At 41.6% G+C, this 19,411-nt stretch overlaps 1 protein-coding gene across 1 annotated transcript; it reads left to right on the forward strand.

Moving 5' to 3' along the window:
* Nucleotides 1–17,635: 17,635 nt before the first annotated feature.
* Nucleotides 17,636–18,046, forward strand: LOC135222104 (uncharacterized). The gene has a single exon (XM_064260275.1). It carries the CDS (start codon nt 17,636–17,638, stop codon nt 18,044–18,046), a length of 411 nt encoding a protein of 136 aa, XP_064116345.1.
* The last annotated feature ends 1,365 nt before the right edge of the window (nt 18,047–19,411 follow it).

A 19,411-nucleotide genomic window follows, 5' to 3' on the forward strand; every position in this document is an offset into this window, starting at 1 on the left:
CGTTGCTTTTGCATGGTTGTGTTTTTCTTTTTCTATTTATCTAGTGAAACTGAATTGTAAGTACAATCATTTCATATTTATTTCCATTGAATTCAATTGTGAATTAAAGGATCTTGGTTTCTCCACGCCCTCCGTTTACCCGTGCCGGGACTGAAGGGCGTAAGTGCGGGAATTCATTTTCCCAGAAATGATCCTCGTATTGTGTATGCTCGGTGCCGAGGGCGGGAGAGCGCTCACTCCGAGCGTATATTTTGGTTGGGAAATGTGTAGATGAAAAATCGTAAGTAAGTGCTCTTTTCATTTATATTTTTTCTTTTTTTGACCTGTATGCTCGTTGGCCGAGCGAATGCGCTCGACACGAAAACTTATTCTGTATGGAAGTGGAATCGCAAGTACAGTATTCTTTTTCATTTTCATATATTTATTTTGATTGTAGCAATACTCTTTTTGGATCAGTTTCCGAGCTTACCCGGAAATTGATCCTTTCCCCTTTTTATTTGAATGAAGTGAAATCGCAAGTGCAGTTCTTTTTCATTTTCATATTTTATTGAGATTGCATTGTTTACTTGGATCAATGTTTCCGCTATTTCCCGGGAATTGATCTTCCCCTTTTTATTTGTATGAAGTGAAATCGCAAGCGCAGTATTCTTTTTCATTTTCATATATATTTTGATTGCATCAATTCATTATGGATCAAGGTTTCCATTCATAATCGGGAATGGATCCTTTTACCCTTGCGCTCGGTACCGAGGGCGCAAATGCGCTCGATCCGAGCCCTTATTCATTGTGAAGTGAATCGTAATGCAAGATTCTTTTTCATTTTATTCCTTTTAATTATTGCTTGCCATCAATATTTAATTTGGTTCAAGTTCCGCTCAGTCAGGGAATTGATCCTTATGCCCTTGCATTCGGGCCGAGGGCACGATTGCTCTCGGGCTCTTATATTATTGTTGGGTACATGGGTGTGCTGTGCGGGGTGGGGAACGAGAACCCCCCCCCCCCCCTCAGCTCCCACAGATGGCCCTTCCCCTTGGGGGGGGGGAGGTTATCGGCGTTCTTCTCCTCGCCCGATCCGTCGAGCGCGGGGGAGGGCGCTCGGTGCCCGATGTACAATTGTATTCGGGGTCTTCCACTCGTTCGGCAGAGGGCTCACCCCCCCGCGCGAGGGGACTTTCCCCCCCACTAATCGCTACTACTGTTATTTCCGCAGGTGCTACTGCCACGAGGGTGGACCTTGGTGAGGTATGGGCGTCCTTCCATTTGCAGGGCGTGCTTGTGTCCAGGGGCTGCGGTTCTATGTCTGGGCCTACTGCGGTCACCCATGGAGTGGTGACCACGCTCCAGGTGACGACGTCCCTCCTCACCTGGTGTACTCGCCTCACGTGGTAACAGTCTTGCCTACAGCCGCTGTGAAGTGCCGTTCGCCGTACCGAGAGGGGGGCGTGCCGCCGCCGCCTCGTGGTTGCCGCGCTGCAGCGACCACACTTCCGCTGCCCTAGAGCTCGCCCCTGGACCTGCCGCCGCCGGTACCAGGATGTTGCTGGCTGCTGCTCCACTTCCTGTGTTCCGGTGCTGCCTGCCGTACCTGCCGATTCTGGGCTGACTGTCCATGCAGTTGCTGCGCTGGCTGTCTCGTGCCATTGCTCGCGCTGGCTGTCCCCCTGCCGTTGCTGCGCTGGCTGTCCCTACCGATGCTGTGCTGGCTGTGCCTGCTGTTCCTGAGATGCCCATACCTGCTGACGTCGGTCCCCTGTTCGTGGTGGTACTAACCCCAGACTATGGTCTGTCTGTACAGGTGCGTCCGGCCCTGTGGCTTCGGCTACAGCAGCCCCGGCTCCGCCCTGGATGGCAGATCTTACGTCTGTCCTGAGGAAGCTGACGAAGAAGAGGAGGAAGGTGTCGTCGTCGTCGTCTTCATCTTCTTCATCGTCGTCGGCTGCCGCCTCTTCCCTTCGACTTAAGGCTTCACAGCGAGGAAGAAGAAGGTTGCCTCCTCCCTCCTAAGAAGTCTCCCTCGGGAGCTTCTCGGGGAACGGACCCGTCTCACCTCGGTGGGACGGGAGGGTTCCTTCCGCTGGTCCTCCTGCTCCTTCGGGAGCGGGGCCCCGTGGCCCGTCTTCTTTCGCAAGGAAGAAGACTACGGGGACCAGAGGGAGTACCGGCTAACACCGGTACTTCCTCGCCTGGTGTCAGTGGTTCTGCCACTGCATCAGGGTGGGGTCCGTATCCGGCCATCTCGTTCGCGGGACGGGTTACCGAGTGTACGGTCGCCTACCACGACCGTGCAGCCAGGAACCAGACCTCGGAGCTCGCTCAGCGTCAGGTTCACGGCACGGGGCGGAAGACTGGTGACAGCCGCTCACGCGACTCTCACCAGACCAGCTCTCGCTCTCGCGGCGACCAGCTGGCTACCCGGGGACGTGACGGTCCACGACCGGCCACGGGCTGAGGCTGGGAAGAGGTCCTTCCCGTTCGCCGGTACCAGCCACGGCTGGAACCAGCGAACGTGAACGTGCCGTGAGGACAAGCACCGGTCTCACTGTGACAGTGGAGCCTGCAGGTCGCTGACCGTCGCTCTCACAGAGAGCGATCGGGTACGGCAACCAGCACCAGCTATTCTGACACTCGAGATCGGGGCCGCTGTGCTCAGTCCAGCCGTTCTCCACAGCGAGACGGTTCGACCAGGCCTGCAGCTCGATCGCCACCGCGGGTTGACGATCGCCTGCAGCCCTCCAAGCTGCTGGTTCTGCCAGCGAGCGAGGAGGAGCGTCAGGTCTGCCTCTCCCGTACCTTCAACCTCCTCGGTTTACACCGGGAGGAGCGAGGTATTGAAGAGTGATCGTGAGGGGTGCGCCCCTCATGATCCCACCACGACGCCCTACGTGCCAGGCACGGTTCTTGGACCGGCCAGGACGTATGCGCAAGTGGATGGAGAAGACCGAGAGGGCTGTCGCTGTTCCCCCTTTTCTTAGGAGGAAGGTTCTCGGAATATGCTCTTGTTCGAAGGGCTTAACGGTCCCACTCTGCAAGATGCTGTGACTTCCGAGATCCAGAGGAACTTTGCCGAGGTTATGGCGCTGATTCGTCAGCACATCGACCTCGGGGAAGGATCGCCGCTCCCACCAGCAGAGCCACGTCTCGGCTCGAGTCGTTTTGGGATCCTGAGAGGGAACCCAAATCGACGGTGGGTCTGCCGCGATCGGAGCTTGCCGACTGTGTTGAACCAGGTAGTCTCTCGTCTCCGGACAAGAAGGCTCTCTCAGTTCTGGCCGGCTCGAACAAGCTACTTCACCTCCTCTACTGCGACAGAGGCGTTTCTACGTGTCTTCGGACACCGTATTTGAATACCCCTTCGGTCCTCCTGAGGTTTCGACCTCGACGAGGACTGGAATGAGTCGGAGGACGGTATCGGCTCTCTCCTGTCAGGTGTCGATCAGCCCCACCCAGACGACGTTCACAGTGGTGGCAGGACGAGACTTACCTACAGTATGAGTTCGTAACCCTCCTCGGGAAAACGTTTTCTCCTGACGATACGTTTTCCCAGGCTCTGAGAGGCCATCGCCGCAAGGCGATGGCTGCTCCTTTTCTTCTCCAACTGCTAGTTCCGCTGGGAAGGCGAGCCAGTATCCAATTCCTCCCCCATTCCCTCTCTCCTTACGGCTACGAGGGAAAGGGGAGGGATCCTACAGAGATTTCTCTGTAAGATCCCACGTTAGGGGCTGCGCTACCGGGGGGACCTTCGGGTCCTACCCTAACGTAAGCCCCGGTCATTGAGGAGGGATCCTGCCCCTTTCTCGATTTCTACGGGAATCGAGAGGACCACCAGCCGATATCGTTTGATGAATTCGGTGGGGGGTTTCGCAGAGTGCTTAGAATTCTACGGAATTTCTAGCGCACTCAGAGGTTGTTCGAGTTTTTTACGATCTCCAAACACTTAGGTGAGACCACGGTCCAAAGTGAGCGAGAATCCCCGATAATTGTTACACGATAATCGGGAACCTCGCTTATGCTCGAATTCCTGTAATTTCTAGCATTTGGAAGAAGACTGCTGCGGAAAGAAGAGTATCTCACAGTAGGCGATTAACCTGGAATAGAGAAGAACGGACGGGAACTTCCAGTTTGGCTTGAACTATCGTCTTCGGTATTCTGTTCACCATTGAAGCTTTCCTTTGGGAAAGACTTCTCCTTCTCTCTGACTAGAGAACGAAGGCGGTCGATCTCCAATCCTTATTCTCATTCCTCGAGAGGAAAAGAATTGAGGATGGAGGTCGTGGTACAGAACCTACAAATATACTACGTATATACCCTCGCGACATGATTCTTTTAACAGTTGAATTGTCCGGGGGGTGGGGGAGGCGCATACCGTAGTTAACTCTACGGTTTGTGACCGAGACGAATTGTATCTTAATTGAACTGCAACTCGGGGTTGCCTGCAACCTCCCAGCAGTTATCAGTTTCGAATTTAGATACTTGGTATTGTCATGACAACACCAAATCAGCTTTTGTATTTACCGAAATCCGTTTCGGTTAAATATAATTGCTCGAGCGTATTCTTTATGCTCGATGGTTCTAGCCGAACGCATTCCTTCGTGATAATGGATTACCTGGCAACTCAGGATGACGAGTCACCGAGAGCTACTGCGTATTGAACTGCCTGATAGCGGCTCAGTATCAGCTAGGTCTCGGAGATGACCGGTCGGTTACGTCTCTCTCTCCCCTGGTTTGATTGACTACCGAACCGTATCTCTGCCCAACAATCATGGACTTAGGTCTCTGATTAACGGGGATTCTCGCAATAATGAAGGACCATCTACTGCTGTGACGCTCGATTTCATCGCCTCGACATTGCGAGAATTTTCAACAGAGATATCTCTTGGACTCTTTCATCTTTCTGTTTACCGCACGGTAAACAGAAGTCTGTACTAGTCACCCGCTGCATCGCACCGCGATAATGCGAATGATTTGCAGACATCTGAGTTTGTCTTCAAAATATCTCGTATTCGTAGGTGTGCAATTATTCATTGCTCGCCCCGCCCGAATTAACAGATATGTCAGAAGACCATCGCCTACTCTCCGACCTGACAGCTATACTTCCAAATGTTCAGCCCATGAGAAGCAGTTCTTCAGGCAGTATTTCCCTGTCTTCATTACTGAAAAGCGCTCCGCTTTTATTGCAACTACGATCCTCACCGGACAGCAATGAATAGCGGTTAGCGTTCTCAGTCTTTGTAGCACAGGTTCAGAATCTTGAGAATCCTTCTCTCGGTTCAGCTGTGAAGACGTAGGTTGCATTTTCTGTACACCTTCGTCTTCAATTGACACATAGTGTTGTTTTCTCCTTAGCCGAGAATCAACTATACTATGAGATATCTTGCCATCAGGGACCTCGGTCCTCTAGAAGGCAATTGACTTTCGCCTGTTGGGCACATGCCTTAAGAGAGTCATCACCTTGCCTTCTGGCATCGGTGACGAACAAATTATTTGTTTAGTCTCTTGGCATAACCCTTTTAAGGCGAAGGTCACGTGACTTGCTCGGGTGCTTGGACAACTTGCCTCCTACCGAACGCAGTCAGTCGGCAGCTGTCAGAGCGCCCAAGTCTGTTACGAACTTCGCTGTGGACTTAGTTCGGTTGTTCCATAACAGTCTTTTCTTCGTCCTAACGGCTTGTCACAGTACCCATACCATCGACACCCACCATTGAGTGTCGGTGTCCTATCCACTACGAGAAGAACAACTTCGCTGCAGACGATAGACCAGTATGGGTACAGGACATCACGAAGTCGAGAAGAGGGATAGGTCATACGACCATTCCCTTCTTTTCCTCTGAGGTAATTGCATGACTTTTCCTGCGAAGTCAAGCATCCAGGGGATGGGGATTCGTGACGCTCGATTTTGTCGTACCGAATTCGTAGCGAAGACTCTGAACCCTTCGGTTCCTGACGATCGGTTAGAGTCCTTCACAATCCCCTCCCTAATGGACTTCACCGCCTTCGATGCGAAGGAGATGCTGCTTTGTCCTGTGAAAGCGCGACCGCGCTTTCTGAAGAAACTCGACATCCCAGGCTGAGTGTTGAAGACTCTTCGTCAGCACCAAGATGACCTAGAAGTACACTCCCCTCGAGTTACACAAGAATTCTCCGTGTCGCAGGTACTGAAGGCAGGGGTCTGGTACAACCAGACCACTGGCACCTCCTTCTACCTTTTGGATATTGCCCACAGGTCCTTGGATCGTTTTCCTTGGGACCCGTGGTGGCTGCTCAACACGTTGTGTAGCTAACCCAGACCCTAGCAGGCTGAACAGCATCGAGTCCTGGTGTGACTGTAAGAATAGATAAGTGAATGAGAGAGTGACTGGCTTCTCTTCCTATCTTTTTCTCCCCTCTACCTGTGGGTAGAGGGATACGGTCATCACTTGCTGGATACGAGATGCCCGGTGAGCTACTCGACAGAGCCCCATCCTATCCCTTTCACTAGGGATGGGAGCGAATATCCACCACTTCCTCCTACAAGGGGGGGGAAGTGGATGCCAACAAGAGACAAACCATAACTTTATGTTGCCTCTTGCAAATAGGAACTTGTTCTTGTTTGCTGGTACGAAGAGATACGCTTGCCTCTCTCTTAGTACTTGGTCCAGAGGTCTGACCATTGATCCTGCGGTGCACACCCCGATCAATCGGACAGAGGCTTGGATCCCTCCCTCGCTCTTACGACCAGGGAGGCATTCCAAGGTTGGGCGAACACCAGTCTGTTCACAAAAGACCCTCAGATTCCTCCCACCAAGAAGTGAGTCTTCCTATTGTAAAAGGACCGAAGGTTTGTATGCCGTGTCGGAACAAATGACAATTTGTCCAAAATTGCATTTTTCCTAACTATACAAACCTGAGGTCCTTTTACACATAGTCCCACCTCATGCCACCCCTCACTCTGCAGTTTTTGCTTGGGCCAAAAGCAAAAGTGATTTGTTTACCTCCAGTCGCGCGCGCGCGCCTGTCGGACAAGCAGTTAACTACCGAACCCCTTGTTCGAAAGCTTACGACCTATCAGCTGCCGCTAGTACCTTCCATATTGTAAAAGGACCTCAGGTTGTATAGTTAGGAAAAATGCAATTTTGGACAAATTGTCATTTTATAATCATTTATGGCTTCAACATTGATTTCCAAATGAACATCCAAATACCATACTAATTGCTATTCCTGAACTTGGAATGGATCCCAGTAATCATGTAAATAATTACAGACCAATTTCTTTAACAAGTTGCTTATGCAAATTGCCACATAAAATAGTAAATGCTTGACTAATGTGGCCCATTTGAGAAGATAAAATTTTGGCTCTCACTCAGTTCAGGTCACAATATGATCAATGTATGTTAGATTATCGTTCTAACTTGGAAGACCACATAAGAAGGGGATTTCAACAAAAACAAATAGCTGTTATTTTTTTACTTTGAAAAGGCGTACAACACAGCATGGAGGTATGCAATACATATTAAAAACATGTTATGAAAAAAGCATCTGTGAATACTTACCTAAATTAAGCCAAAACGTTCTGATTGATCACACTTTGAAGTGAAAAATTGAGTTTGTTTTCTCAAAAACAATTCCACTTGAAAATGGTCTTCCATAGGAAAGCATCCTTAGTGGCACACTGGCATCCTTAGTGGCACCACTGTTTACTTTAGCAATAAATATCAGTAACAATCTACTTTCCTGTGTTGGAAAATGGAGTTCATCATATCAGAGAGACAAACTCACAAGTAATTCTGATGCTTCTTCAAATAGGCCACAGACTTAATGAGCATTCCACATGGCCCTCCTCCCGAATGCTCTGATGTGAAGTGATGACAACAGTCAAAACGTGTTGTGTGACTGTTCAAAATATAACCAATAGTGATTATCAACCTTTGCAAGTAAATTGGTGGGGGAAATTTCATCGGAATCATATACATAGTCAATTCTCATTTTAAAATTCTTGAAGAACTATAATTTAATAGACAAAATATAAAAATACATAAATAAATTATGAAATCATTTAATATTTTTTGTGTGTATGGAAACAAGCAAAATAAATTTAATGTATACGTACATTGTGTCCAATGTAAAAGCTTATAAGTATCTTATATGGTTTTTTCTTTTAAATTTAATTTTCATTAATTCATCATCACACAAATGACCTACTATTTGGTCCCAGTTCAGGCCTATCCGGCCTGGAAACTGGTATTTCATCTCAATCCTTTGGGTCCAGCCCTGATTGAAAGCTGATAGTCAGCTCATTGTCTGGTTAAACTATTGTAACAATAATAATAATAATAATAATAATAATAATAATAATAATAATAAATTTCAGAAATAAATCAATCAGTGAAATTTTTTTCAAACTTCAACATTTGCAATTAATACAGTTACAGAAAAATTGAAATTTGACAAAATATAAGAAAAAATGCAAGTAAAAAGAAATCCTTCAGGACCTGCTCTCAGCTCAGTGGTCTGGTAAATTCTTTTAATTAATAATAATAATAATAATAATAATAATAATAATAATAATAATAATAATAATAATAATAATGTGAAGGGCCACTGCATGATTGGGATTCGTATAAAAAAAAAAGTAGTTTTATGTTGTAGAAACTTATCATACATTGGTATAAAGTAGAGTATGAGAAACTAGTCATTAAGACAGCTTACAGTCTTGCATCCTCCAATATTGCTATGCACAAGAAAAATGGGGCTGATGGTTTTTGCCTTCTTCAGTAAAATTTTCACTGTTGCCAACTAAAATAAGCTCTGTTGACATTGTTTATATGAGTACATACTACTGTAATATTATTTCTGTATGTCATGCAAACCAAATTACTCTGTGAAAGAAGTTATAGTGCCTGTTTATTTTCAGTTTTGCAGGAACATTTTGGAAGATGGCAAGAATAGGAGAGCGGAAAGCCCTTGGGTGGCTGCTGCGTGCATCTTGATGGCCATCAATGTGCTGTTTCTCTCGTAGTTTTGAATAACGATACATTCTTACATTTTTTGTTTATTAGTTCCGTAAACAAAACTCTATTCTTCTCATAGCTTTTGTTGGAAGTGAATGATATTAATGTTTGATAAGAAAGTTAACATGCACAAGTCAGTTTATATTGGCATTTGTTAAAATTATGTTAAATGCAAGATGACAGTTTTGTATAGCAGGAAATAACTATTTTGTAACAATAGATGAATGTGGCAATTGGAATTATAGTTTTTATAAAGTAGGTAATCATTGTTTTGTAACAATAAACGAATGTGGCTAGTGGACTGATAGTTTTTTATGAGTGATGAGATGGAGATGTTTGAAAACTTAATATTTATTGGGGTATTATATAATGCAGCTGTTTATTGTTGAAATATATTCTACATGGCTAATATTTCAATGTCTGCATCTCTGTTGACCATCAATATGCTGTGGTTTTAAAAAAGTTGATTTCATATTCTCTCATGTTCTTACTCACAAGATCTTAAATTCCCACAAGAAATTATTGTATAAAAAGTTTCTCCAAGTATTGAATATGTACTAATAAAGAATTATTTATTTAGGAAGATAATTATAGGGTTGTTTATTTTTTTACCTATATAAATTTTATTTCAAATGCACAGTATTTAATACAATGAAGATTACATCAGAAATTCTATCAAATTCTTAGTCTCATACATATGACATAACATAATTTAATATAAAAATAATTGAAAGCAAATGCAAATGTAACTATCATTTTAATGTACAGTAGTACCTCGAGATACGAAAGGCTCAACTTACGAAAAAACTTGAGATACGAAAGCTAACACGAAAAACTTTTACAGCTCTACATACGAAAATTTTTCAAGATACGAAAGGTTGTTGCTGGAAAGTCCGAGATTCGCCCGGACCACTGATAACAATTTTTGAAACTCGCGCACCGCCAACTGAGTGGGACTCGCCACCATCCTCCTGCTCTCCCATTGGTTGCCTGATGCTAGTCACCGCCATGAGATCCTTCCTCACCTATTGGTCAGCATCCTTCCCATCATGCATCTTACTACATAGCAGCGTGCCTCGGCCACTCGGTACCAGCATCGTTATCGTACGCACGCGGTATTCGTTCATTCTAACGATTTCGTTTATTAACGTAAATTCGTTAGTGATTCGTTGCAGTATACGTACAATTATCGTGTTGTGTGAGAACTTTACTCTACTTATACGTAAATTACGTACGGTATATACGTAGTCATGGGTCCCAGAAAGTTGAAATTCACGGAAAGAAGAGAATGCTCTCTTTGGAGACAAAGATGGAGATTATCAAGAAGTATGAAGCTGGTATGTGATTGAGTGTGATCGCCAAGGAATACAGCCGAAATCCGTCGACAATAGGCACCATCCTTAAGCAGAAGGATGTCATCAAAGCAGCTACACCTTTCAAGGGCGTCACTATTTTGTCCAGCAAGAGGACCCACGTGCACGACGAGATGGAACGGCTGCTTCTTGTGTGGATAAAAGACAAAGAAATCGCTGGCGATACAATAAACGGAGACGGCAATCTGCCACAAGGCCAGCGAATTGGATTGCCCAGGCCGAAGACAACGGAGGAGAAGGGACATCAACGCCAAACCCAGAGTTCAAGGGTTAGCAATGGGGGGCTTCCCAGTTTCGAGAAATTCCGTAAACGGACTGGTATCCATTCGGTGGGTGTGGCATGGGAGGCTGCCAGCTCGGACATTGAAAGCGGCCGAAGCCTTTAAAAAGACGTTCAACGAGATGGTGGACCAAGGAAGGCTACAGTTCTCAGCAAGTCTTCAACTGTGATGAGACTGGCCTTTTTTGGAAAAAAATGCCTCGTCGGACGTACATCACACAGGAAGAGAAGAAGCTACCCAGCATAAGCCTATGAAAGACATTCTTACACTCGCACTTTGTTCAAATGCCAGTGGGGATTGCAAGGTGAAGCCCCTACTGGTATATCATTCCGAGACTCCTCGAGCCTTCAAGGCCAACAAGTGCTTAAGGAGAAGCTTCCAGTGATGTGGAGGGCTAATGCAAAAGCCTGGGTAACGAGGCTTTTGTTCACCGAGTGGGTGTAAATCTCTGTTTCGGCCCGACAGTGAAGAAATTCTTGGAAGAGAAGCGCCTCCCTCTGAAATGTCTGCTTGTGTTGGACAATGCACCTCCTCACCCTCCTGGGCCTCGAGGAAGATATCCTAGCGAGTATTCCTTCATCAAGGTTCTTTATCTTCCGCCTAACACCACCCTCTCCTCCAGCCCATGGACCAGCAAGTGATATCGAACTTTAAGAAGCAGTAGCTGTATACGAAACATCTTTTCAAGAGATGTTTCGACATCACCGATACCACAAACCTCACCTTGCGTGAATTTTGGAAGGAGCATTTCGACATCGTCATATGCATCCGACTCATCGACCAAGCTTGGCAGGAGGTTTCGAGGCGAGCTTTGAATTCCTCGAGTAGGAAACTCTGGCCTGATGCCGTATCCGCCCGAGACATCGAGGAATTCGACGTGGGCGAAGCTGGTGCTGCAGATTCAGAAACGGTTGACGATCCTGAAACTGTTTTGCAACCAGATCTTGACGAGATTGTTGCACTCGGCAAGTCCATGGGGCTGGTCGTAGACTAGGACGACTTCAACGACTTTCTCGAGGTGCACCAAGAGGAGCTTCCACGACGGATGACCTGAATGAGTTGGAGGCCATGCAACATAACGTCATTCAAGAGGAATTCTCTAGCAGCGGCGAGGAGGAGGAGGACAACCCTATGACAACGGCAGAAATTAAGGATGTTCTCAGCCGCTTTTCATAAAGTGCAATCATTTATAGAAAAAAAGACACCCCGAAAGCTCACACGGTCGTATGCTTTGCGTAGTTCGATGACGTTTGCCTGAGTCGTTTCAGGAACATTGTGAAAAGTAGCAGAAGCAATCTTCCTTGGATAGTTATTTTTTAAAGAGGCCTTAGTATTAGCAGGAGTAAGCAAAAAGGAAGAACCAAGTGATACTAAAACAGAAAGTTGAAAGTGGTGATGAAGTTGAAATTTTGTTTAAAAAAAAAAACTACGTAAAGTATAAAAAAGTAAAAAAAGAAAAAATTAAAAACCAAAAAAGAATTTTTTTTTTTTAATTTTAGTTTTTTGTAAAGTTAAGTGTTTACAGTTTTGTTAATGTGTTTTGGAAATTTTAGTTTATATATATTATCCTTACATTTTTTTATGTGTTTCGTAAAGTTAAGTGTACGTACGTACGTACGTATCTGCCGTTTGTCCTCCTCTGTCGCCACTTTCGGAGATAGCCTCACTCGAAAGGTAAGCTTCCACAATTTACTACATAAGTACAGTATTTCTTGTATACCATGTACACTAATACACTTTATTTACAGGTGATTAGCAGTACGTTAAGTTAGGTATTGAATGGTCCAAATTGTTGTAGTATTTCATTGTTTATAGGTCAATTTAGCTTTATTATGAAATTTACTGGGTGTTTTTGGAGGGCTTGGAACGGATTAGCCATTTTAACATGTAAAATGCGGTCCAGATATGAAAAGCTCATGATTAGAAGGCCGCCTCGGAACTGATTAATTTCGTATCTCGAGGTACCACTGTAGTTTATTAAGTTTAGATTACACTAAAAGTACAGTGTCAGTTGTTTGCTTTTGAATAAGGAAAATTTTTTGACAGGATAATTTTTTTCCTTCATTGGATAAAATGTAGCAGATTTAAAAAAAAAAATACTTTCTTGAATATCTTAGTTGTATGGAACAGAAAAAGTTTGGTAAATAGGAAAGCAGTACTCATGCTTGTTCATTATTTTTAAATGTGTAAGCCCCCTCATTTTGGGACCACCTTGACGTGGTGAGGGGCTCTTGAACCTCAGGAATTTCTTCCTAGATTCGAACCCAAGTGTTCCATATAACATTATTTATTTCCGGGTTAATATTTGGGAACTTTTCCATTTTTTACAAAATTTTCCAAATCAGATAAATAAGAAAATATGTCACGACTTAACGTGGAGTTAAATCTGAAGCTAAATAGTGAGAACTGTGGTAGATCCATCATCTACCTGACAATGTTCGGACATGTTTTTCAGACGGAACTATTCTGTGGAGCATGACCACGAATTCCAGGGGTGCCTGGTTTTAGGAATAGAACTCTTAGCATTGTCCGGTTTGCTCATAATGTGATTAGGATGGGGATAATTTTATTATAATACTTTTAGTCCTAGCAAGTGGGTTCTGCTTACACTTGGGCCACACTAATCATGTTTTGCCATCCCCTTTTGGGGTAGGGTAGGGATGCGGACATTTGGGAGTCATTTCTCACTTGTGCCATTGGCGGAAGATTTAACTTTGCGAAGGGCCAATAATATCTTTTCAAGATTTTTTTTTCTCTCCATATATTTATGTGATTAGTGAGCTTGATGATTTGAGTACCCCTGGGCCCCATGATGGAAAAACTCCGGGACAGTGATGACTATTGGCATCACTCCTGAATCTCCTTGGTACAGCCTCAAGCAATGAAAGTGCTGCAAAGGAACACCATGTTCTAAGTAAATAACAAAGCCACAGAACACCAATTAGGGTGTATAAAAAGTAAAAAGAAACTAACAAAACTGAATTGGTAAACTCCAATATCATAACAATGGAACCATATATAATAAACAATATTCTGAATTAGAGACAAGTAATCCTCCCATCAATACAGAAAAAATATAACAATCCTAATAGACAAGTAACATATGTAAAACAAGGACCAAAAAGAAACAAAAATTACCGACTTAATCCCACATTGGTACATTTTAATGGCCTCTTTGTACCAGATATCTGGTCAAGATTTCTAGTCCACAAAACTGACGGACAAAATCTCAGCAGCAATACTAGAAAACAAATTACTCAATATATATCCAACACAGGACATGGAATGTAGACACATCAAAGACAATGAATGGCTAATCCATGTAACCAACAAAAAGCAGTCTACTGCCTTTTTAAGTAGAACGGAAATAAAATAATATAAAAGTAACATTTATAACCCACGAAAACATTGAATTATGTACAGGGTACAGTCATCCTACCTAACAACAAACAAGAACTACCTTGAAAACTACTATTACTAGACTGATCCTTAAAATTGAGATGTGACAATATCCACAACTAGATTCCTTAAAATTGAGATGTAACAATATCCACGATCTAGAAATATACTCAATTCCTGGTAGGAAAGACAAGAATAAAAATATTAACATTGACAAAATAAAATTCACAGGCCAAGACCTTCCATTTAAAATCATAATTCTCAGGCAAAATAGAAAAGTTTGTCCTTTCATTCCAAAACCACTACAATGGACACAGTGCTCAAGGTATGGACATACATACAAAAAATGCCGTAATAAGGCAATATGTGCAGTCTGTGCAGCAGATAATCATACCACTAATTGGAACTGTAACCACCCAAAATGTATTAATTGTGGGCTAGCCCATAATGCGAAATCTAAAGAATGCTCATTTTACCAATACAACACAGAACTTCAGATGTTAATAAATAGGACAGAAATGTCAGTCATGGAAGCCAGACTCGAGCTAATAAAAAGAGGAGTTAATAATCCATCCAAAAGCCCCACTTTTTCAAATGTAACTAAAAATCAAGACATCAATCAGCACAATAACAACAAGATAATATAAACATAGAAACTAATTCTCATGCCAATAATACTAAAACCCAAAATAAGTGTAATATTATACCCATCAATACCACTACTAACATAACAGATTCAGATATCCATGAAAAAGAATTGCCATTAGAAGAATAATCAAATAATAACAGTAATAACCGAACTGACAAGAAAAGAATACTGGAACGAACCTCACCTAAGGGAAAAAATAAAATATTGATAATCACAATCAATTTAAAGAAACCAGCTAGCAGAAGAACATTTTAAAAAAGACATCGTATAAACCTCATCACAAGTGGAAATACACAATTATGCTCAGTTCCAATCATACAACCAACATTTGGACGGCAAAGAATCAGTTAAACAAATCATTATAATTCCCAATAAAGGACAATGCTAATGATAGCATTTCCCTTATATAATACTAATTAAAATCATACCATTAAATTAAACCAAACCAAAATACAGCTATCACACCCCAACCATCCACAAGACCCAAATATTCCACTAATAACAATAAAGCAAATAACCCCTCAAACCAGCATTGCTTATCACTACAGAAAATGACCAACAGAATGAGATCAAATACCTCTGAACCAACAGCTGAAAACACCAAATTACGCTTCATCTTGTGGTTGTAATGAGTGCTTCATAGGTGTTTATAACCAACTAAACACTAAGACAGAGGACACAATACGAAATTGTATAGACAATTTTATTAGATAAAGGAAAAGCCCTTTAACTTACCAACATAAGAATGAATATGTTCGGAATCCTTAAAATACAAAAAGGAAATTCTAAAATTAAAAATAGACTTATTTATATCTAATTATGAAAAACAGACTGCTGAATCTAATAACCAACATACAAATACAACAATTAAAATAATCACAGATCAATTCAAAGGATATAAACTTCGAGGCAAAGTAAAATCGGCAATCAATTTACAGAATTTAACACCAATTCCTCCCAATAATGGAATATAAAATTATTCACGGAATATAAATGGCCTGTTCACCCAACTACGTCTAGGTGGATTACAAAGAATCCTACAAGACCTAAATTTCATAATCAATCAGTCAATCCAACCCATATGTATATGCCTACAGCACATAGGATCTAACCCCACAAACAATTTAACAATACAAAATTACTTGTTATTCACCAATTAATGATGGAAAACTAGGCACAGCAATATATGTTCATAATAGTATCACCTATGAACTTTTAAACATGCCATCACAATCATATCAGATAACAGCTATCAAATTATATATTCCAAATAAAAATATGATCTCAAATTTGTAACTTAATACCACCAACCAAATTTTTAATACGGATTTCAGTGATCTACCAGCATAATTAATAATCTACATGAACCCCTACTTATAATAGGAGATTTTAATGTTCATAGTCCCCTTTTGGATAACAACCACCCTGCTGACACACCAGGAACAAATGGAGAGAAATAAGTATTGGGACATAACCTATGCTGCCTAAATAAAAGTGACGTGCTAACATACTTCTCCAATACCCACTTAACCTTTTCTTCAGTAGACTTAGCTGAAAGACTACTTGAGTGGAATGTCCTAGGTGACTCATATAGCAGTGACCACTTCCCATATGCCATAACAAAAATCCAATTCTGACACCAACCCTTGATCCACTAACCTGTCTAGAGAATTCATATAAAAAAAAAATGTGACAGTCAAAGATTATCAGTGGCAATATTTTTTGACAGAAAAAGTATGATACAACATGGAGACACAATATCATGTAAAAACTAAACCCTGAAGGTATAAGAAGCCATTTAGCAATTTTATTAAACATTTTCTTACAGATAGGACCTTTCAAATTCGGATAGAAAAGTGCCTCAGTGGCGTGGTTGGTTTGGTGTTTGCTTCTCACCTCGGTGGTCGCGGGTTCGATTCTCGGCCATTCCATTGAGGAGTGAGAGATGTGTATTTCTGGTGATAGAAGTTCACTCTCGACGTGGTTCGGAAGTCACGTAAAGCCGTTGGTCCCGTTGCTGAAATAACCACTGGTTCCATGCAACGTAAAAACACCATACAAACAATAAACAAATTCGGATAGAAAATTCTTATTCAAAAACTTATAAATTAGAAGAAGGAATCCCCTAAGGAAGTGTCTTAAACTGTACTATATTTGCTTTAGCGATCAATGACAGTACAATAAATTTGCCAGAAGGAATTAAAAACAGCTTTTATGTTAATGACTGCCATATATTATACAAGCAGCACAGTAAGACAGCCCAAAGAATCCTCAATACAGCCATCACAAATATACCAATGGGCAAATATCAGTAGAATTTCAGTTTTCAATAAATAAAAAACAAATGCAGTTATTTTCTATAAAGATAAAAGAAGGTTAAAACACCAAACAATTATGCTATATCTTTAAATACTAAATTAAATTCTGCACTAATGGTAAATACCTAGGAATGGTGTTTGATCAGCACCTAAACTGGAAAGCAGACCTCAAATGTATTAAAGCAAAAGGCATAAAAGCCCTTGACATATTGAAAAAACTATCACATACCAAATCTGCCTCAGAAGCTACATTAAAAACAGTAGATGCATTACATCATGAAGGAATACGTTTGTGCACGGGAGCATTTCGATCATCCCCTATAAACTCCCTGTTAGTAGAAGCAGGTATATTACCCCTAAAACATCACGCAACTTGATAACTATGTTTAGAGGCCTTTCCCTTCAAGCAGGAACATCTCCCGCTGCTACATGCTTTCTAAATTATAATAAAAGATTAGAAAATCATAGTGCTCGCTCTTTCCCACAAAGAACCAAATATTTAATTAATTCACATAATATTAGACAATTTTCCATCCAACAATAGAACTCCCACCTCCCTGGACTTTGAAAAGAGTAATAATATGTACTGCTCTATCATAACATCTTCTAAACAGATATATGACAAGCACAGATGTACTACCAACCTGCATTAGAACACATCAGAAGAAAAGGAGATCAACTTATGATCTATACAGATGGGCAAAAAAATAACACTGGAGTAGAAGCTTCAGCATTCTCAAGAGATAAATTAGTAAAGATAAATCTTCCCCCAATATCATCAGTATGCACTGCTGAACTCGCAGCCATACGAATAGAACTAGACATAATATCTGAAAAGAGAGCAATTTCCACCATCATTTTCAGTGACTTGCGAAGTGTTATTGATGCTATAAGCAAGTACAAGTCTCCAAATCACCTTGTACAAGAAATCCAAATAAAAATACGACTTATTCAATCAAGAATATTAATAAAAATATGCTGGATTCCAGCACATGTGGGAATTGAAGGAAACGAAAAAGCAGATACAGCTGCCAAATTATAGCTTGCACTATTCCATCAACAATGACATGCCCCAGTATCACACTGGATAAACCTCAAGACTGGCAAGCAGATTGCACATCAGTGCCAATTACAAACAAACTCATCATCTCAAAAAGAAAGAGCTAAAGAAGTTGTATTAACAACACTACATATAGGCCATACACGGTCATTTGATGTCAAATCCACATCCAGACCCAATGAAATGTAGTACAATACCAGACACCAATGACTGTCCAACGCTTATTAGTTGATTGTCCAATTTAGAACCATCAAGAAACTTATATTTTCGAAACTCAACATTAAAAGGCCTTCTTGCTAAAAGCAAAGATTTTTCTATTTAACAGGATCATCATGTTCCAATAAAAAACTGGTTTCCTAAATAAAGTATATTTTTTTCTTTTTTATTAATTCCTGAAAACCAGCCCAAGAAGAGCCGTTGTTATGCTCAGAAGTCTGGATAAACTAATCCTTTATATAATAATAATAATATAATAATAATAATAATAATAATAATAATAATAATAATAATAATATAATAATAATAATAATAATAATAATGTAATTATAATAATAATATAATAATAATAATAATAATAATAATAATAATAATACATGTGTAAGTTCTCTACGGTAAATCGAGATTAGCTCCTTGCGCACAATTAGTGTCTATAGTCGAACAAAAATGTCGTGGCGGATGACAGGTGTCATCAGAATGCTTCTTATTTGAATCTAAAAGTTTAGGACTTTTTCCCTTGTAGACAAAGAGAAAAATCTCATCGGTTTATTAGTAAATCGGATTAAGTTCTTTTATTGGATGGTGCGACACCAGCCCCTCCACCCACACTCATTTCTTGCTTTTTCTCTCTCTCTCTTCCCTTTTCCCATCCAATAATATAAATTATAAAAATTGTTTACACCTGAAATATTGGTGGTAGCTTACGGTGCCCAACAAATTGTAAACTCGTACACATTGGTCAAGTCATGCAATTTGGAATTTCAATCCTTTAAAACGTGACCCTAGTGCCCGATAGTTTTTCTGTAGATCAAGTTGGCTTTTAGGAAGCTTGGAAACAGTCTTATTCGGAATAGGAAGTGCAATTAAAATATAAATGGTTATCTCTTATCAAAGCTCTACTTCTGTATGCTGTAAAGGGTCAACCATACATTGCCTTTGTGTTTATTTGATAGGCTCTATCGTTTCAGATGTTAAAGTATAAAAACTGTCCTTTCAGGATTTTAAGATCGCCAGGGTGTGGGCAGGAAAAGAATGCAGCTCTGCCAGGTCTATTTATCCTTTTAAATCCCACCCTTGAGATTAATCCCTTGTTTATGACTTTACCTGAGATCTGTCATTTACTCTGCTTCG

This window comes from Macrobrachium nipponense, chromosome 3 (assembly GCF_015104395.2).
Source record: "Macrobrachium nipponense isolate FS-2020 chromosome 3, ASM1510439v2, whole genome shotgun sequence".
NCBI classification, from domain to species: domain Eukaryota; kingdom Metazoa; phylum Arthropoda; class Malacostraca; order Decapoda; family Palaemonidae; genus Macrobrachium; species Macrobrachium nipponense.